At 40.4% G+C, this 22,180-nt stretch overlaps 1 protein-coding gene across 1 annotated transcript in view; it reads left to right on the top strand.

The window, feature by feature from the left end:
* The first annotated feature begins 8,276 nt into the window (after positions 1-8,276).
* The window catches only part of LOC109988585 (ras-associating and dilute domain-containing protein-like), a 31,587-nt gene continuing 17,683 nt past the window's right edge, over positions 8,277-22,180 (top strand). Inside the window, 6 exon segments of the mRNA XM_065949929.1 lie at positions 8,277-9,298; positions 11,230-11,426; positions 12,549-12,723; positions 16,561-16,793; positions 17,737-18,197; positions 21,776-22,072. Of these exon segments, the coding sequence (XP_065806001.1) occupies positions 9,171-9,298; positions 11,230-11,426; positions 12,549-12,723; positions 16,561-16,793; positions 17,737-18,197; positions 21,776-22,072 (1,491 nt within the window). The 5' untranslated portion in view covers positions 8,277-9,170.

Raw genomic sequence — 22,180 nt, 5'->3', positions numbered from 1 at the left:
GAGTGGGGGGAGTGGATAAGAGAAGGAGGGGGAGGAGATAAAGAGAAATAGTGACGTCTGAGATAGAGGAAAGCAAAGCTTAATGGCTCTGTGGAGGAGGAGCTCGGAGCAAAAGTCCAACCCAGCAGGGAGAAAAACAAAAACACAGCAGAGAAGAAACACATGAGAGGTGGGTGTGGGAAAAAAAAACACAGAAAAGAAGAGTGAGGAAGGAAGGAAGGAGGGTTTAGAGCAGATGCTTTGTCTCTTTCTCAGCCTCTGTCGACATGCAACAGCTGCCTTTGACCAAAAGAAAGCTTTGCCCTCAGTTTGTTTGGTTATCAAGTCAATGTCTCTCCCATGTCCTCCTAAACAACCTAAATAATGGGACCTCTTATTATGGCCTCATGCCTACAACTGAATCAGTGCTGATAATCAATCTACCAATCACTCAATCAATCTTTATTTGTATAGTGCCAATTCATAACAATTATCTTGAGGCACTTTACAAAAAGCAGGTAAAAGACCTTATTCATTGTTATATTACAAAGACCCAGAGTTAATCCATCATGAGCACTTTATCAACATTTTAGCAAAAGTTACAGTGACAAGAAAAAAACATCCTTTTAAGAGGTGAAATCTTGGAAATCTTTATGAACCTTTATTTGTATGTTAATATAAATGAATTTGATCATGAAACCAGTGAAATTAGTCAGTTGCTGTGATTCTTAGGAACAGGATTGATGAATAAAGAAACAACGCTGTCATCTGTAAATGTTAATTAAAAGGATTCAGAACTCCTGGCTTAGGAGTGATGTATTGTGAAAAGTCCCAGTTATGTTGCTCTCCTGTATCGTCACACATGGAATGCCTCTTGTCCAATCAGATTGCTTGGTTGGAACTAGCTGTTGTATAATGTTGCATATTGTAACAGCAGGTCCAGACTGAGGGCCTGATTAACAAAAAGGACCGTGCGGCTTTTGCACCAGCTAACCCTGTTCAAACGAGTCAAAACAACACAGTCAAATTTACAAAACGCATGCAAAAGGTGGACAGGTAAATTGACTTGTGCATGTGTAGCTCTTTTCTAGTCTTCTGACTACTCAAAGCTTTTACACACCGCTGGTAACACCTACCCATTCACACCCATAGCACACTGATGGCAGAGGCTGCTGTGTAAAGTGTCCATCAGTAATAACTAATAATAATAATAATAATAACTTTATTTATATAGCACCTTTTAAAAACACAGGTTTACAAAGTGCTTTGACAAACAGCAAGAACAAAGCAAACTAAACCAAACACAGAAGAACATTAACAACAGTAAGAATATAACAGATGCAAAATATTAAGAATAATTAAATACAATTCAACAGAAAAGAACCCAAAGTGCACGATACACAACCAGACATATATAACCCAACCATCATAAGAACCATCATAAGAACCATCATAAGAACCATCATAAGAACCATCATAAGAACCCAGGAACACAAGAACCCAACAACACGAGCTGAGACCAAGAGGACCAAAGATTTAAAAAGATGTAAGAAACTAAAAGAGAAGAAAATAAATAAAAAGATAACAGCAATAAGAAGGTAAGAGCAGGAAAATAAATAAAAACAAGTGGTTAAAGGATCAAAAAACCCCAAACTATAATATTAATAAAAATAAAAAGTAAATATAAATATGAAACATAAATAGACAAAGTAAGTAAGATAAGAAATTACCAAGTTAAAACACAAGAGGAGATTAAGATATGAGCATAAATACGAGATAAGACCATAAATAAAAGACAGTAAGAAGTAAAAGAAGATAAAAATAGTAAAACCAGTAAGAGAAGACATTAAGAAGACGACATCACATAAAAGCAAGTCTGTAAAAGTATGTTTTAAGAAGGGATTTAAAAGAATTGAGGGAATCTGCGAGTCTTATCTCCTCAGGGAGGTCGTTCCAAAGTCGAGGGGCCCTGACTGAAAAGGCCCGGTCACCTTTAGTTTTAAGTCTCGACTTTGGAACGACCAGGAGGCCCCCACCTGAGGATCTAAGACTGTGGGCTGGCTCATATGGTGTCAGTAGCTCTGTTATATAGCTTGGAGCCAGCCCCGTCCGCGCTTTAAAAGTAATGAGTAAAATCTTAAAATCGATTCTAAAACGTACAGGAAGCCAGTGTAATGAAGCTAAAATTGGAGTGATGTGATGTCGTCTGTTACAACCAGTAAGAAGCCTAGCTGCTGCATTTTGGACCAGCTGGAGTCGAGACAGTGACTTATTTGTGATTCCGGAAAAGAGGGAGTTACAGTAGTCAAGTCGGGAGAAAATGAGGGCGTGGATGATCTTGTCAAGGTGTAGTTGGGTTAGAATTGTTTTAATTTTGTTTTAATCCAATCAGACACATTCATACGTCGCCGACGAAGCAGTGGGAGCAACTTGGAGTTAAGTGCCATTCCAAGGAGACATCGTACATGTGGCTGCAGGAGCTGAGGCCAGGGTTAAATCAGTCCAAGGCTGGGAGTCGCTCGATGTCGGCAGATACAAGCACACTTCATGTGCATGTGTGGAGACAGCCTAGAGCTGTTACAAACAGCAGGGGGGGTTGTAAGTATTCTTTTCTATGTGAGGTGTCCTTGCCTGCTCCATCAAGGGACGAAGCTTTCTTTCAAACGTTGAAACTCACAGCCCATATAGCTCGCTGTGGGCAGCCCCCCTTTACTCTGACATCTCCCCATTCATTTTTTGTGCATGTGTGTGTATTTCAGCCTGTGTGTGTGTGTAGCATGTTCAACAACAGATTGTAGAAATTGAATGCCCCCATGCGGAATTAATGAAGTATATATTATCTTCTACTTGAAGGTTAAGCTCCATGAACATACTTTTTTTTTTTCAAACAAATCCTTCATTCCTGTGGTGTTTTCTGCATACCATTGTAGTAAGTTATCGTCACTCGCTCATGAACCGCACCCGTTTCTGATTAAGATTTTTCCTCACAATAAGCCACACCCACACCACAGGGAGAAACAAGGCACGGCTCTCCTCTGACTTTGTATTTGGTTAAGCCTGTAAGAAGACAATATGAAATCAATGGACAAAATGTGACACATTTTCACTTCCTTGTGTAATAACCTCTACATTTTGTAATAATCTGCAGCATTTTATGATGAATTACATAATGCAGTAGTTATTAACAAATGTTAAGCTTGATGTTTTTATGCATGAAAATTTAATAATATGGTGCATGGTGTAATAACTTATCAGTAGGCCGGCTTAGAGGACCATAGTCTTGGTACAGTACATAAACTGTCCGCTAGGCCAACAGCGCCCTCTAGAATGACTTTTCCCCAGCATTGTCTGTCTTTATAAGACAGGAAAACTAATTAGAGACAATAAATATGGGGAAGAAGGGATAGCATGCGCAAATTGGCTTCTTATTAGGAGTCGAACCAGTGACTGTTGACCTTATGTTCTCTCCACATAGGGCACCTGCTCTACCTACTGAACTAAATGGTAAATGGACTGAACAAGAGTCCCAGTTTTCATGTTTCATCACTTGGCTGCACTTTTGACCACAATTTCCCCTCTCCTTTTGTGTTGTTTTCAGGGTATGGTGCAACATTATCTGTCATGATGATCATAAGTCATGTTTTTTCAATGGGTTATGATATTTTGCAACACAGCAGTTTTTTCACGAGTTCACCAGTTATGTTGGGAAAACAAGAATCACACAAAATGAACTGAAACGTCTCACTGAATACTGTCTACACATACTTACTGATTACTGAGTTCAAAGCATCTTTCCGGAATTCAAATTTGTTAATTGGGCAATACACACAAATATTTAGGTTTGCTGTGGCTCAACTTTTGGTAGTGTCGGTCTCTCAATCGGAAGGTCGGGGGTTTGATCCCCAGCTCTTGCAGTCACATGTCCGATGTGTCCTTGGGCAAGACACTTAATGTGCACTATGTAGATCTGGTAGTGAAATTTGAAAGTTGGCGAAGTGAAACACTTCTACGCTATATTTTCTGAACTAAATAAACAAACTTTTGTCAAAGAAAAAAATGGTCCCTGGAACATTGTTTGGAGCTAAAAATCTATCAAGAGAGTTACGGTGTCACTGATGCGGGACCCCCACCATAATTTCTCGGGTATCATTTTATCTTCAAACAGTGTTACAGGGACCAAATTTTCCTCTGAGGACAGTTTGTGTATAGAGTTATGAACATACACCACAACATCTGTACATTTCTACAACTTTCAAATTTCTCTAACAAAACTACATAGTGCACCTTTAACCCTAAGTTGCTCCCACTGCTTCATTTGGCGGCATGTGTGAATGGGCAGCCTCTGCCATCAGTGTGTGAATGTGTCGGTGTGACATGAGGTGTAAAAGCACTTTGAGTAGTCAGAAGAATAGAAACGAGCTGTACAAGCTCAAGTCCATTTACCATATGTGTGATTTTAAGGACATGTGAGGGAAGGGATTTCATGACTTTATAAAACATTGAACCCCCTTTCTTGTATTGATGTTGTTGTTAAACATGTGATAATTCGTAAGAATATTCATTATGCTCCAAAGACAGATAAAATACGAAAAAACTGTTTTTGCCAATAAGTTGTTATTACCCACTTTCGCCACAAGATGGAGTGCTTAGTGAGTTCTTCTGCCTGAAACAGTATCAACCCAATGAAGCTCAGTGCTGTAATATGAATCAGAATCAGAAATACTTTATTAATCTCAGAGAACAATTTGGTCGTTACAGTTGCTCTAAACCCAATATAACAGTAGAAATATAGCTATATAAAATATGAATAAAATAGAATAAGAATGTAAGTAAGATATCAAGCAATTAGTACAATAAGTCTTTACACGAATAAGAGTAAGTAAGAATACAGCTTAGTACAAAGGGCAATGTAGCGTAATATGAAGCTGTACTGAAGTGTGTTGTTAACAATGTGCTCTACTGTTTGTGTAAATGTGCAGTTTTTGAGACTTGCATTAAACAAATATAATATTAATAATAATAATATATTTTATTTGAAATTTTATTTGAAACTATAAGACACAATGTGGGTCCTTCTTTCAATGTGAAAGAGACAAACATTTTTAACTCTAAATCTCGAGGGAACACATCATTAAAAAAATCATTAAACCAATAAAACTTTTCTTATGTTTAAAAAAAGAAATCTCAGTCTTTTCTCTTAACGTCAATCGATTACTTCAGTCTTTTTCCTTTCAAAATAAAACAAGCCAGCTCTTAAAAAGGGCACATATGCCTATAGTGCATGCTCACAATGTTCAGAAAGAAAATGCAGTATAGACCATATATTCCTGCATAGGCCATGTGGCTGTGATGTCACGCTCAGGGTGTGAAGCGTAGACTGTAAATAATAATGGACGGAACAAACGCATCTGCTCTTTATACAGTCTATGGTGTGAAGCCCAAATGTTGTCATCGTGTCTTAAAGTTATGCTCCAGGCTTAAGTCCAGGATATACATTGTTCCACAGTGTTTATAGCTTTTTATTATGTAGTGTTGTCAGGTGTGTTTCTTTATTATTCTCTATGGAGTTGAGTCTTATTATTGTTTGTCTTGTGTCACTTTTATGTGGGATTACAGATGGAAATTAACAAACCGCTCAATCTGGTGCAACCATCTTTACAGGAAATTATGAAATTGCTTATGCAAACTTTAAAAGGAAACTATCATCTTATATCGTGCAACAGTTATTTTCATGTTATAAATAATCTGACATCAACACATTTTTTGTGGAAGTTACGTTAAAAGTGTCTCTCCCCAAATTAATTCAGTCATTTAGTATTACAGTATATGAGTGAGTGCTGTCAGATGGGGCCACTTAGGGGGGTTTCCTACTTTGCACATTTTGAGCCACTGCTGTGGTTTAAAGTTTATGAGCCCTCGGGGGCCCCATACTGGCCTGGGGCCCCAAGCAGCTGCCTGCCCTGCCTGTTGACAAGCAGCGCCTCTGAAGGCAGGAAGTACATTGATGGCGGTTGTCATGCTGCAAATCCAGCCTAACTTTCAGTCAACCTAACGACAGGCTGAGAGCCGAAGCTGAGGAGGGTTTTAGGTTACTTGGCGAACTGTTACATTGTGCTCATCTGTCAGTCATGTCAGCTACATGCCTTTACATAAAAATCGATGAGTTATCAAAAAACCAACTCCCTGTACAGAGCATGCCAATCGAGACATGAGCTAATCAGACCAATGTCGATTTTTTTGTACCAGACTGTAAACATGTTCATTCCTGCTATAAGAAACAGTCTTTTTTGAATGAGTGTGTATGTCACTTCCGGTGCTTATGCACTTCCACATTAGTGTCATTTTTTTTGCCCTTTGCTTACACCAACCTAACACCTCAAAGTTTCCTGACTGTCTTACTTTTCAGTTTTGCTGCAAACCTTAAATCAAGACAAGTCACACCCTTATTCACAACAGAAGTATCATCAAAATCCGATTCAAAATTGGAATATTCTATTTAGGGTCCTGACACAGACAGCAGTGAGGAACCCCATTGTTTCTACTAAGACTTCATGAAATAATTTAAGGTACAACGGGTGCTCAGAGGTCTTTTTTTTCCCACATGGTGGCGCTACAACACAAATGATTGAGCAGCACTGCGATGGGAGACTGAAACATGGTCAACTCCTGGCCAGCTAATGTACTGGCTTGTAATGTTGGTTTAACTTTAGCTTTTTAACATAACTTTTCTTATCTTTGTTTTTTTTTCAACTCATTATTTCCACTGTGTCGTATTCCATTTGCTCAACTTCAAAAGTTTACACTGAGATATAGTAAATACACATTTTTAAAACAAACTAATCACTTTCTTTCCATTTCCATTATCCCTTTTTATCATCAATTAATCAATCAATCAATCAATCAATCTTTATTTGAAAAGCGCCAATTCATAACAAATATCTCAAGACATTTTACAAAGAGCAGGTAAAAGACTTTACTCTTTGCTATATTACAAAGACCCGGTGTTAATCCATCATGAGTACTAAGCAACATTTAACAAAGTTACAGTGGTAACAAAAATCTTCCTTTAGAGAGGCAGAAATCTTTGGCAAAACCAGAGTCATGATGAACAGCCAATTGCACAAACTGTGCGAGGAAAAAATTAAAAATGGGATAGAGGAAAGATGCAGGAAAATGGATAGGGACTGGGGGGTGGGCGTTGGGGGTTAATCCCCACCAACCATCCAGAAGAATCTACAAGAGAGGAGAGCTCAGGAGCTCCCAGGAAAATATCTCTAACATTCTCTAACATTTCACTCAACTGCCCTACATTTATCTATGGTGTGCATTCTGGTTCACTTTATCTTTCTGATGTGTGGTGTGTATTTGACCTTCCCTCCTGTCTGTCTGACTCTGATCACTGCAGTCTGCTTTACCTCTGTTCTAAATTTGTCTGACTGATATGACTTGCTGCTCGGTATATGACTCCCAGTCTGTTTTTTCTCCCCTTTATTTTATTTAAGTTCATTTCATCCTAAACAATGATACCACTTTAGACAACAAAATAATAATATTATTCATAATATTTTTAAACAACAACAATCAGGGGGGTGTCCAGACTTTCTGATTGAGGTGGCCCAACTGGGGCACAGACTTATGTAGGGGTGGCCTGTTTCTGTGAATCATCTCTGTAACATCAAAATAACTTTCTTATTTTACTGTTTTACTGTTACCTTAAACTTATTTGATCATGAATTACATTTAAGTCTGCTGATGGCCCCTGGTGGCTTATGGTGGGACCTTCAGCCTCACATGGACAACTCCGTGCATTTCAATGAGTATCTATGGAAATTGTGTGAGGAGAATTTCAGTGATTTTTGTATATGGGAGTTGATTTATGCAGCTTACCATTTTTTCCCCTATGTTACGTTTCCTCTTACAGACTCTGCAATGATTGTGGTTTTCAAATTCACACCGTGTTGTGCCAGCAGTAAACTGGAAGCTGTGATGTTTTTTGTTTCATTGTGCCCGACTGAAACCTGGAAAACCAGACGTCTGTGTCCAAAGATTCCAGCTAGATATCGGGAGCTGAGTAATGCTGAAAGACTAAATTCAAAAATGTTCCTGTATCCCAAAACAGAAAAAAAAGTAATACCATGTATAGGCCTCTACATGTCCCTCCACACTACTGATGCTGTAGTCCAAGTGAACATAAATCAGAGAAACTGACTGCATTTAAAGTGTATTGCATTTTATTGTAAAGGCATCTTTTATGATTAAATGCGACCAAAATTGACAGATTAGCGTATTTGTTATTGTTTTATTGCATAACTGCACATTGAACTGCACCTGCATCAGTAAACATGCTCACAAAACACATGAGAAAAGTAATTATTAATAAATTAAGTAATTAATTATTCATTCATTATTAATACAAAATAAGTAATAATATTTAAACAATTCATGCACATTCTACAGACATTTACACTCAACTTTGAAGTATTGAATCTATCAGATTCAGATGCAATGACTCTTAAAGCCAGTAGGCCTGGTCTCGGTTGTGATCTGTGTGCAGCCAGCAGATGGCGCTGTGTACGCAGCAATGTTTGGCACTGTTCATTTAGTTCTTGACGCACAGAACCGCCTCTACAAATAATGTCCAAAGTTTTTCCTCAACAAAAGAAGGAATACATCTGAATGCAGAAAATTAAAGTCGTTCTTTTAGATTAATATTTTGACAGTTTTCTTGTAGGTGGGCGGGTCTGTGGACTTGGCACTTTGACGCATTTGCGTTGTAGCCGCACATCTGGAGAGCGGGTTCGTTCTGAATTCAAAAACAAACTTCCTTCCTCCAGCAGCACGGGCAGTAAATTACATCCCCGAAATAATTGCGCATGTCTGACCTGTCAATTCATCTGATGCGTGTTGAAACAGAGTTAGGCAAAGCTGTGACTTGAGCCGCCGTCGGTGGATGGACAGCCCCGGCAACAGCAGCCCCCCAAACAGCTGGATGTAGTGTGGAAACATCTGCAGCGCCTGTTCCACAGCAGCTGAAGTGCTCCGTGCCGAAAGTCCTGACTGAAAACATCCCAGGAATGGGTATGTGTATCACAGACTGAGGGGACATGATAGAACCCCCTTTGTCTTTATTTGGAATTATCTCCAGCAGTTTAACGCGCGCACGGATACCCAGATAATCTGATCAGACAGGAATGAATGTGATGAGGCTTTCCTCTGAGGAGCTGCGTTCTCTCCCACCGAGACCTCCGATCGTACCTGAGGCTTCACCGAAGAGACGGTTTGTCAAGGTGGGAAGGAAGACAAGTGATGGCTCTCAGCAGTGAGTATGAACGACTTTACATTTCTTATGGATGAATTATTAGGTCTTTATTGGAGGTTTTATTAGAGGTTTTATTAGAGAACCCCCACCCCTCCTTTTTGGAGCATGTGTTTTAATCTTCTCATGCTATTAAAAAGCAAACATCAATTAGTGAAATAGTCCTCCACAAATCTGAAGGATCCTCTGACAGGTAAGCGCTGTAGGGGAGACCGGGGCTGGTTGTCACATATTTTGTTTTCTTTTTCCTTTTTTTTTTTTTTTTTTTACCTTTGTTGAACTTCTCATCAACACATCTTTAATCAGTTTGACCTTCATACATGTATGGGAATCTTAGTTTAAATGGATTCAAATGGGTTCACTTTAAACTCCACACACTGTTCATCTCCCATTGAGCATCTTTATTAAGGTATAACGTTTCGATCCTTTTTAAAGTTGCTCATTGGGAGCTGAACAGCTTGTGGACCTTTCTCTTTTTGAATGGATACTGAATCTAGCACTGGCAGCAGGCTTGATGTCACAGCTCTTTGCAAACCTGTTTTTAAAGGAACTATATAAACAAAGACATGATGTTGTTCCTGTAGACCTCAGCTAACCTCAGCTGTGTAATGTATTGAAATGATTCAACCACACAACCAGACTCAATATGGCGTTGACCAGTTTCACTAATATCATTATTGAGAAAAAAGCCTAATATCTGAGTGATGGCGTCACTGCAGAGAACCTTTGAGCTGTAGCGGTAAGAAGCTTACAGGCTTGGTTCAAGGAAAACAACACTTCTTTATTTCATTAATGTACTGAGGGAGCTGAGGGAGGCATGCACAAGGAGACTGGATGCTCTTGTACTGAGGACAGACTCCTAGGTACGTTCTCTGTTGTCTTGTCAGAAGCTTCTGTTTCCTCTTGATTGGGCATTTCCTTGTATATAATCTAAATGCTTGCTTGTGAATATGAATTTCTGCAACTTTTTCCCTTAGATCAAATGCTTTTTTTTTTCTTTCTCATCACTAAACTGTCATTATTAAACTTCCCAATTCTGTTGTTCTGTATTCAGGCTGCCCCTTCTTTTTCTTTATCGCTTTTCTTTATTAACCACTTACCCCCCCACCCTGCCCCCTTTTCCATTTCTTAAAGCAACAAGATGTAAAGAAAAGAAAAACGAGAGCCAACATGCTCTTCCCAGACTAAATGTCACTTGTTAATGAATCCTTCAAACAGGAGCTTCTTGATATGCAGATCTTGTTTTTCTTTACCTATTTGTGTTTTTTGGATCCAGCATCCACTGAGTGATGTGCATGACTTTTTAAAATTTTTCATTAAAGCAACAATACGTAACTTTTTCCCCCTTTAATAATGGTTTTATAGGTCTGTTTAATGGTACAATAACTCACAACAGTGGGAATGGCACGGCCCAATCTCCTGTTTACTGCAGTATGTGACTTTGGCAGCGGTCCGAGGTCAGCTTGCGAGAAGTGCGTGAGGCATTACGGTACTAGTTCACACACAATCCTTCAGTTATAAAAAAGAAGCCTGTTAGTCCGGTTCTATGCTGGTTGATACAATGGCTGAGGCTAAGAGGAAGAGGACGGTGACGGAGGAAGTGGGTCAACATGGGTTTTTGGGTTCTCACAGCATATTTGCCAGCTTCGCACCTTCTGCTAGTAAACAGATGCATGTTGTCTAAGAGGGGGAGGCATAACAGCTCTACATGTGTCTTATGACAGAGACGTTGGTTGGGCGCCAAAGTCCACCAAACCAAAGTCCTACATTTTGTTCTTGATGTTCTGTTAATCCTCTCCTAAGGCCCTAAAAGGATCCAGGTCAGCGGTTGAGGAAGCAATGAGGTCACTTGTTTTTGCTCAAAGACAATTCTTCAGAATAGATTTTAATCTGATTAATTTGATCTTTCTCTTCTCGTCTCTTCTATCCATCAGATCAGCTTCTTCCACTTCATCAAGCAGCAGGTCAGCCGAGGGCGTGGCCATCAGACAGCCCAGCAAGAACCGCATCCGTCGCCATACCAACCGTCTCTCGGGTGTCTTCCTCCGCGTCCCCTCCTCAGGCTCAGGCTCCATGGCTCTGACAGCAGGCATCAGGTCCTCACTGTCTATCCAACCCAGGAAAGGCAGCGGTACGTCACACCAACCTTACATTTTTACATTAATATGGATCAGAGGTTACAGGTGCTTCTGGCAGGTGCATTTTAACTTCAGATTCATCAACCAACCTGATCAAGAACAACATTCTAACTATAATTTGGCCCTGATGTACATAATAATTTAGTTCGGAAACGTATTACAAAAAGTTATGCAGTTATGACTTCCCCTATCCAATCATTGGGAAATAATACAGCAGCTTGTTGGTTGATTGCATTCAGTTGAAACATCTTCTGCGTACCAGTATCAACGGTCACAGGGTTTGAGTGAAGACAGCAGGTTTCATGGATTGTAAGTAAATTTAGCTCTGTGATCATCTAGCATTATAGCTAACGCTACAGAGGCTTCTTTAAGCACTGCGTTCAAAGCTTTAAAAGAAGATAGATAGCTCGGCTTACACTTAATGTGTGTCTTAACGGCTACTTTAGGACTTTCAGGACTTTTGACTCAGACAGCTGAAACAGAAAGGGCAGCTCTACACTGATTTTTTTTACATTTGTGCCAGTTTTTGTGTGCAGACAGATGTCAATGTCTTTAGCCACACAGATACAGTCTGGACAGAAAAATGAGCTGTTTGTGAATAATGTTTTAAGAAGAACAGGAACCTGCTGTGAACCAGTTTTAACTGAGTCAGGCCTGTTTAACTGAAACTCTTACTGAAACATTACTTTAAATCTTTTCCTGTATAATAATTAAATGAAATAAAGCCAACAACTAACTGATGTTACTTTTTAATAAGGGTGCGGACATTAATTAGGGTAGACAAAGCCATCACTGAGACTAATGGCCGCCTGTAACAACATTGTTCACATGCATTAAAATGTACTTTAAAAAAGTACCATAAAACTGGAAATATACTAAATTGCTATATTTTTAAATGAGGTTTTGAATGACACCTCTAAACTTGATCAAATGACAGATATCCAGTATTTATTTTATGATGATCTGTTGTATTCAAATTCATTTTATATTACAGTATATAATATCTTGACTGAGTTTTCTACTGCGTTCATGATAAACATCTATCTGCCTTCAAAGCTTTTTAAACCAAAACTGAGAGCCAGCCTTGAAACTCCTTTTCCTGTGCTGTCATGCAGTGATCTGTGCAGATGTGTTAAAAGCTGACGACCCATCGGAGCTGTCCAATCAGATAACTGCTCCGGGGATCCTGAAGATCTTTGGAAATGACATCTGCGAGGGAGCTCACTACAAAAGCGTCTTGGCGACCACTCACTCCAGCGCAAAGGAGCTGGTCAAAGAGGCCCTTGAACGGTAAAGGCCATGTGTTACCTCAGCATGTGTGAGTGTGTGTGTGCGTGTGTTTGTGTCTGCCTGCCACATGTGTCTGCTTTGCATGTGGGTCCTCGTGTGTGAGTCCATCCACATGCTTCCTGTGCTGCAGCACACCTTTGTGCTACATCATTTGTATATAAAAGCAGTCAGAAGAGTCCTTGATGTAGAAAACTTTGGCGGTTGATGAAAGGAAAGAATGTTCATGTTTTATGATTAGTACATTTCCAGCGGATAAAAGCCAAGTCGACTCGTTGTTCTGTTTATTACAACGAACAGAGTGTGCAAATAGCTCATTTGAGTTGTGCTGAAAATGTCTTGATCAAACCACAGAGTTGCGTGAAAGACAGCCAGTGTCAGCCAGAGCTCTGCTGAGGCAGCCTCCCTCCGGAGAGTGGATGTCTGTCAGTCTGCGCCAACGCTTCAGCCAAAAACATAATGGAATGATTAATGCAAGTGGTTTTCAGCTTGTAGACGATGAAGTTCATTTCTCTTTTCCCTCAGTGAAAGTGTACACTGTGGCATGACATTTAGCTATATCATTACTAGATATCTTATTTAGTGAGGGTTTGACCAAAGCTTTAAAGGAAATTTCAACACTGACTCCTGATATGTTCAATTCTGTTGACCTACTTTACGCAGGTTTAATGGAATATCCATATAAGGTGTTACTATGATTAAACTGAAACCCCCACTCCCTGGCTAAAAACAATCCTGAGTCGGCAAATCTAAATGTTGTGAAATGTTTCTGATGAAAGCTGCTCTTAATATACTTTGGGTAACACTTTCAATTAAGGTCACAATAGTCACCATTAATGAGTTGCTTATTCATTATTACCTTATTCTACATGACCATACTCTAATAGATAATAATCATAATCATAAGTAACTAAGAGTTTGCCCTCATTTCCCTCCTAATTGAATTATGATCCTAATATGCTTTTGCTAACTTTGAACTTTTAACAGCCATAAGCAAAGCATTTTAAGATCATAATTCATGTTCAACAATTACTTTTAATAAGTAGTAATGAGGGCAAACTCTGCACTACATGTCTGTCCTGTCTCTATGACAACACTCTGTTGACAACGGCTGCTGTATGAACAATAATGCTCCGTTGCTTTTTACTGTATGTTTTACTGATCGTTTTTACCCCAGCAGACACTGAGCCAGGAGGATGTGGGTACAGGGCATGATCCGTTGGAGACTAACATACGGGGAATATCATACATTTGGAATAGTTGAAGCTACTGCTGAAATTTCATCTAAGAAATTAACTGAGAACTCGAGCTAAGAATAGAGCCAATATTAGACTCAACTTTCACTTGAGCTGCATGTGTGAACGCAAACCGCTACATTTTTCACTCTGGCTTTATCCAGAGTTTCCCCTGCCAGCCCCCCTAGTAATGTTTCTGCTGAAAGTCATGATGTGAGAACGCAGCAGGATAAAATCAGGAGAATTCAACTCGAATGAGAGGGAGGGGATGGTGACATTTATTCCCTGCCATCGGTGCACGGTGCATAGACTGTATCCAAGCAACCGGTACGATCTCAGTCCACTTAACTAAACCGCAGCGTCACGTTTTCTGCTCCCCCTTGCAGTATGTTCTTCTCTGCACTTTTGTTGATATTATGATTCTATTGTAGCATTGATACAGAGGCAAATATTGTCGTTAAGCGGACTGTGGTGCTTTGTCCGCCACTTTCACACCATTCTTTTTAGGTGTGTTGCCTCAGGAGAAAGTTGGTGGTTTGATTTCGAGTAACTACAGTCGATAACTTAAAGTCTCCTTTGGTGAGACACTGAACCTCAAGTTGGGCTCAAGTTGCATTTGGGCTCTTAACTTAGCAGCCTCTGCTGTGTGTGTGTGTGTGTGTGTGTGTGTGTGTGTGTGTGTGTGCGTGTGTGTTTGTGTGTGTGTGTGTGTGTGTGTGTGTGTGTGTGTGTGTGTGTGTGTGTGTGTGTGTGTGTCTCGATATAGTTTTTATTGTCTCATTCTTAGGAAAGCAATAATTTGAAACAAAATATTGACTTGGAAATTATTTGATTGCTTTTAAATAGTCCACTAGAATCTACAGCTAGAGTTGTGTAGAGTAGCGACTGGTCAATCTGAAGTCTTCATAAAATGAGCTAAACTAGCTTTCATACTCAAATTTAACAGAAAATTTCCACTGATGGTGAAGTGAGACACGTCGACCAGATGTGCATGAATCAGCGCAGCACCTGACAAAGGTTTTCTACCTCGTCATGCCAGACTCTGTTGACATTTCCATTTCCATTCAGCAGTCTTTAAACAGCACCATATCCAATAGCACGTTCTGTGTGAACTTCATGTGCCATGGACCGTTTTCGCCTCTTTCAACCTCTTTCCTCTGTTATTGTTTCGCATTCCCGGCACAAAGTCAGACACGCTCCCCGTGCCGTTGGCCTCCACCAGGGCTGTGTCTTGTCTTTGATTCTGTTAGTAGTTTTCATGGACAGGATCTCCAGGTGCAACGGGAGGAGGAGGGTTTACCAGTTTGGGGACATCAGAGTTTCATCCCTGCTCTTTGCAGATGATAATGTTCTGTTGGCTTCCTCAGGCTGGAACCTCCTGCAGGCATCTGGGCAGTTTGCAGATGAGTGCCAAGCGGTCACGATGCAGGTTGGCAACTCCAAGTCCAAGGCCATGGTTCTCTGCATGGAAAACGTTGGGCCGGAGTTAGTCTCTGCCTCAAGTGAAGGAGTTCAAGTACTGTACCTTGGGGTCTTGTTCACAAGTGAGGGTGAAATGGATCACAAGATTGACCGGCACTTTGGTTCAGCGTCAGCAGTTTTGCAAGAGCTGCGTCAGAAGTAGGAAGGCAAAGCTCTTGATTTACCAGTCAATCTACGTTCCAACCTTCACCTATGGTCATGAGTTGTGTGTAACGACCGAAATAATGAGATTGCGGATACAGGGGCCTAAATAAGTTTCCTGTGAAGGATGGCTGGGCTCAGCCTTAGAGATAGGGTGAGGAGCTCGGACATCTGACGGGAGATCGGAGTAAAACCGCTGCTCCTTTGCATCAAAATGAGCCAGCTGAGGTGGATCGCCTCCCTCATGAGGTCCTCCAGGCACATCCAACTGGGAGGAGACCCTGGGGTCAGTGGCAGTTTAACTGTTGACAGAGAAGCCAGCACTTTAACATAGAATGTTTCCTTAATGTCTGATGATATAGTAAGGTCATTTAATGTTTTAATTCAGTAGATATTTCAACATTTTACCTTGTATCTCATTCAAACAGATCAACACAGTTACTCCTACAAATTCCCAAAGCTCGCTGGAGGGATTATATATCCATTCTGGCCTGGGAACGCCTTCTGATTCCCCAGGAGGAGTTGGAAAATGTTTTATGCCAGACATAAGCGGTTTCTTTGGTGAACAAGGAAGAGCCTTTGTGACATGTTGGCAGGAAATGTACTTCCACTGAAAAACAATGCTTTAAAATCCCTAATGTCTAAAAAGGGCAAAGGATACCATGGATACATCCAATAACATGTCTATACATCTATACAAGGCTTAAATGCAACCACAGCGTCTTTTTAAGGTCCTGTCTTCCTCCCGAGACCCTCCCCCTTCGTGTCCAACAGGGAAAACGTCACACTTTGAGCGATATGTGTAAATAACAAGTTTTGAAAAATGTAAGTGGCAGGCTGTACTAAAATGTTCTAGAAAATGTTCAGGGGTGTATATGTGAGAAAACAGCTTCTATCATTAATTGTAAGTGGAATTTACCAGTTTTACAACTTTTATCCTGTCACTTTTATTTATTATATCCCACCTCACTATGTCTTCTAGGTACGGCCTGGGGAAAAGGGAGGCAGAGTCCTACGTTCTTTGTGACACCATTGGCTCCATTGGCAACCAACAGTGGAAGACGGAAGGTTTCCGAGTCGTGGGCGACAATGAGAAGCCCCTCCTCCTGCAGTCACTATGGAAACCCAGAGAGGGCCTGGCGAGACGGTTTGAACTCCAAAAGAGGAGCTCTGTGGAGGAGAAGACGTCCAAAGACAAAGACACCATTACTGCTGGTACAATGTGTGACTGTGGCCTCGCGGTGCTTTGATGTCTGAAGATTTCACACTCAGGGTGTCTGCACGCTCTGGAATAAAAGTTTTCACTGTTAAACGGAGCACTGTTAAATTCAGTTTGAGAGTTCTCACAGTAAAAATGTGGTGTGTTGGCACGTTTTTATTTTCTCTCGTGAAATCTGCCAAGCCACACAAACCCAAACCATATTTAATGGATCTATATTTTATTTTTCTCTCTCTTTAATTTCTGTTACAAATTTGGACATATGTTTCATTCTTACAGCGATTAAGTGGCCAAAGGAACTTTTCGATTTTGATGAACAATGCAGCCAAACTGTGATCTAATTACACTTTTTCCAGTGACACACCCTTTCTGTCAACATTTTTACATTAACTTATATTCACAAAGCAGGATACAGCAGAGAAACATCCAGAACTTTCCGCAGTGGCTGGAAACAAACACTTTATAGCTCTGTAAACGTGCAGACTGGACCACTTTCTGTCATTTGTTCAGGAGGACCAAACTGTGGGTTGACACAGCTGTGGTCATGGAGTAAAAGTGTGTCCTGTTTTGTGTTTTGCTTTTATGAATGGTGCAGCCTGTGATAGCGTTCTATCAGTGTCAGTGTGTGTATGCCTGCTCAGTGGGGTGAACTGTTTTATTTTATTTCCATGAGCTCTCCCTTTTTTTCCACTGATGTCTGTTTCCTGTATGAGGCTTCTCCATGTTGACTCTGGCATAAATACAACATGTACAAATGATGGGACACATGCAGGCTCACACACAGCTCACCTTGCTTCAGGAAAAAAAAAAAAAAAAACGGGTGTTGCCCTATCACTAAATTCCATAACCCCACTGCTTTATGTATTCATGCTGCAGCTAAAATTGACCACATTGAAGCAGCAACACCTTTACATGTTTATTTATCTCCCTCCCTCTTAGGTATCAATGCCCAGGCTCGAAAGCTGCAGAAGAGCCGCTCCAGAGTGACCTCCACCTTCATGGAGAGGACAATGGGACGAAACCACAAAATGTTGAGGAGCAAAAGTGAGATGGACCTCTTGGACTCTGATGCGGAGAACCAACAGGACGCCGATCACGAAAACTGTCCGAAGGATCGAAGCGTGAGCCTGAATCACAGTTCGGTACAGAGTTACAAGCGTACAAAAACAAACCCTGAACAGAATCACATTCACAGCATCGCAGCGCCCCCCGAGGGGGACGGAGGCTCGCGGGCCAAAACAGAGACCCTCTGTCCATCCAAGCTGAGAGGCAAGCGGAAAGGAGAGGAGTCAGAGAGGGAGGAGACGGAGAGCAGCGACGAGAGCAACACACAGTTCTCCATTCACCCTCCTCATGACTGTCCATATCTGCTGCTGCTGCAGGGCTGCAGCCCCGCACAGGTATCTCATTCAGACACACACTGCGCTTTGGAGTGCTGAAGTATGACCATCTAGTGACTTAACTCTGGAAGTGAAAGCGTCCTTTTTTCCCTTATACAATGTTTCACAATCTCTTAGATGGCACTTTTCTTTGACTCATATCCCCATAAAGCTCCCTCTTAAATCCAGATTAAGAACTGAGAAGTCAAACACATAGAGGTACACTTTGTGTCAAGATGTAAAAAAAAGTATGTTAAGTATAGAAATTAACCACCAGGCCAAATTTCAGTGATTTATAAAATAAAGTTTCAAAATCATGGCAGTTAAAGCAGTAATCTCTGGGATGTTGTTGGTGCGTCCATTGAATGTGCCGAAACCCAGCCCACTGGCAGGAAAGATGTCCTCTCTCAACTGTCAAAATACTGCTATTCAAGTTCTTCTAATCCCATCATCCAGAGAAGATGCACTTGTGGAAAGAAGGACTAGCTAGCAACATCTGACTGTTGTCTTAGACCTTGAGAAGCACACCATTGTAGTCAACATTAAGCATGAGTCCTAATGTAGAAAGAATAATCTGCAGAACAATGCAAGTTTAAGGTGACAGTGATTATTTCTTATACTTTAAACAATTGTTCCAGGTTGTTTTTTGAAGGACCCTTGGTTTGGAAAACTGATTTAAAGTTGTAATTCGAAATAAATTAATCATAATTTCAACTAGCCTAGCTAAAAGGGGCTTAGCAAAGCTTAAACAACTTCTCACAAAAGATGAACCACTCATTTACAGGCTGACACCTAGTGTTTAAAATGGGTATTGCAGTCCAAATTCAAAACATTGAACAGAGCTATCTCCCCGTGAACCCTCCTCCATAGAGACGATGTGCATGCAGGTTGACATTTCACTGCCACTGAAGCTTCAGTGTTTAGCCAGCTCTGCATGAGTCTTTAAACCTTTCTGTGTTTTAACCTCTCTCCATTTTTCAAAAGCATCTACAATATTTATCCTAGTTTCACCACGTTTCTGGTCGTGGAACTTATTGGAACAATGCAGAGGCTTTTGTTGAACCAGTTGCTTCCATCGCTGCAACACCTTTTGGTTTGCAGTTTGCCTGGCAAAAGTCCAAAACGGCCGTGTGGGGAGCCTTAAAACCGCCAACCTTCTCTGGGCCAAACAAATACAGACCATTCAAGACCAGAATCTAAACTTAGAGGGAGGACACACTGGCAGTTTAACTGTTGACAGAGAAGCCAGCACTTTAACATAGCATGTTTCCTTAATGTCTGATGATATAGTAAGGTCATTTAATGTTTTAATTCAGTAGATATCTCATATTGGACCTTTAAAACATTTTACCTTGTATCTCATTCAAACAGATCAACACAGTTACTCCTACAAATTCCTAAAACCTGCTGCTATAACAGCATTTTTTCTCGGTGTTTGGAGAGTTAAAGGGGAGAATCATTTTTCAAAAAGTCAGCAAACTGTATGAAGGAAAACCATGTGTCAAAAAACACTGATCAGGAAACTGAAAAAGACAAACCTGGCACTGCTTCCTGGCTGATTACGCATGGTTTCAACAAAGGGCAACCACCACACACATGCAGGCACACACACTAATCCTGATACACTGCTGTGATTTTGACTGTGCGTCACAGCTGTTTTCCCTAAAGATCTGTCATTGGACAATAATCTACTACCACATATATTATTATGGACAAGATTTAGGGAGTTTATGTTTGCATTGATTCAGCATGTTATTTTTGTCTAACTGGAAAAAACAGATTACTGTAAGGGAATGTCAAACATAATAAAGCCTGCACATTGTTCTTGCCACTCACTGTGGCTAAGAAAACATAGTTTGCCTAATCAGGCTTGGATCAAGACTGCAATTCTAATACCTCCACATGATCTGCTTTCACCAAGACACTGTTGTTATGTAAGCTAGTCGTGATTAGCCGATTAATGTTCTTGAGACATTTGCTTTTCCTTGGAACAAAATTTAGGTTGAAGGGCAGAATAAACAGATGAACAGTAAGATTAACATCAGCAACTCATTGATTTCTCTGTACTGGTGAAATGTTAGTTTCACCACCGCAAATAAAGTTAACTATCAATAAAACAACAAAGGAAAAATCTACTATATGTTGAAGAAAGAATGTGCGACATTTTACATAAATAAAACAGAAATCAAGTATATAATCTGTAAATATTTCTGAATCATAACTGTCGACAATGACTGAGAAGCCTTAGTCCCGCCAGCTGTACTGTTGTCGGAGCTGTGTTTACATCAGGTTTACATGGACGGGATTCCTCCTACTCCTCTCCTTGAGTAAAATCTAATTAAGGAGGTTCTGAGATCTTGGCTGTTTGTCTTGTTTTTTGGTTGGTACAGTACATGCTAGCTAATCATCACTGGTAGAAGCTAGAACTTACAGAAGGTTATAAACTTAAGTTTTTAACCAAATACTACTGTACAGGTCCAGCCTCTTGTCCAAAAAAAGGGTAATTTCTGGTTAAATAAAACAAAGATGGTGATGGAAAAATGTCAATCTCAAGGCAACAACCAATTGGTGACCAGTGTTGGGCACGTTACTGAAGAAAATTAGTTACAGTCACTAGTTGCTATTATCAAAAAGTAACTGAGTTACCAGAAGAGTTACTGCTTGATAAAAGTAACTAGTTACTTTGAAAAGTCACTTGAGAGTTACTTTATCAATCCTCAGTTGCTGTGGCAGAATTCTGCTGTGACAACATGCAACTTTCAATAAACACTGTAGTCATTATAGGTACTCAACAGTTATGAAGCACGTTGCCGTCAAGATACCTGTCTATCAGTCTATAGTCTGGCTTAAAGATCGTGGAGCAGGCGGCGTTTTAATGGAGTTTGTATGTATGTTTGTATGGAGTGTCTCCTCCTAGTTCTGCCGATCTAACATGAGCTGCTATAGGTCTCTGGTGTCTGCAGCGCAGGACTCTCTAACAGCTAGCTTAGTAGTTAGCGTGTTGCTGTTTAGCTCTCTGACAGAAATGTTCCTTCCTGCACATAAACGACAACACACTGTTGTTTTCTTGTGGTTAAATAGAATAAGCTCACGCCAGAATGATCATCGGCCTGTTTTCTTTTCTGTTTTCTTGCTGCGTTCTTTCTCCCAGGATGCTACTGTGCTGATGTTAGCTTCACCTCGCCTGCTTGGCTGTTTCACATAAAGTACTGTACTTTTAAATGTCAATTGTGACGCCATCTAGAATCTAGAAGGTAACTAGATACTAGTTACCACAAACAGTATTGGTGTTAAATGTGTTAGTCACTGTTGGTGACACATTGATTGTTAAGTACAGTCTTTGAAAATGTACATTCTTTCAGCACAGTTTAATTAGAAGTAAAGGTTAGCGCAAGCATAAAGGCAAGTGAGCTGGCTAGAAGGAGTAGCATAACAGAACACAAAGGAAAACAACATCAGCAGGAACAGATCTGTAAAAAAATTAAATACATTAGACTTCAGGACACAATACAATTGAAACATAATCAACAGAAAGAAGAATATCAGTGATGTTTGTTGTAGAAGAAGTACGATAATTTAACTTTCTTCTCTGCACACAGGACTTTGTCATCTACCTTCTCGCCGGACAAAACATTGTATTTGGTCGGCAAAGTGACATCGAAGACGGGTCCAAGCCTGACATCATTCTCTTTGCCGCTGACATCCTGCCCAGACATTGTTATTTTCATCGCCACAGTGTTGGCAGCCCCACCATGATAGGCCCTTGTCAAGACGCCACGGTCATGAAGAACGGCCAGGTGCTGAGAGAAGAAGTGCAGCTTAACCCTGGTGATGTCATTGGGCTGGGGCAATGCTACCTCTTTCTTTTCAAGGATCCCTTAGCTTTGACACCCAAGGTAAGAGTGAGTCCAATTAGTGACACTAAAAGGGGGCCGATTGATTATTTGCAAATTAGTTACTGTATTCATTATTTCTACCTTTTCCACAAATGTCTTGAGTGAAAA

Source organism: Labrus bergylta, chromosome 21 (genome assembly GCF_963930695.1).
Source record: "Labrus bergylta chromosome 21, fLabBer1.1, whole genome shotgun sequence".
Taxonomy (NCBI): domain Eukaryota; kingdom Metazoa; phylum Chordata; class Actinopteri; order Labriformes; family Labridae; genus Labrus; species Labrus bergylta.
Note: the sequence above shows the minus strand (reverse complement) of the source record. Positions and strands in the feature narration are given on the sequence as shown.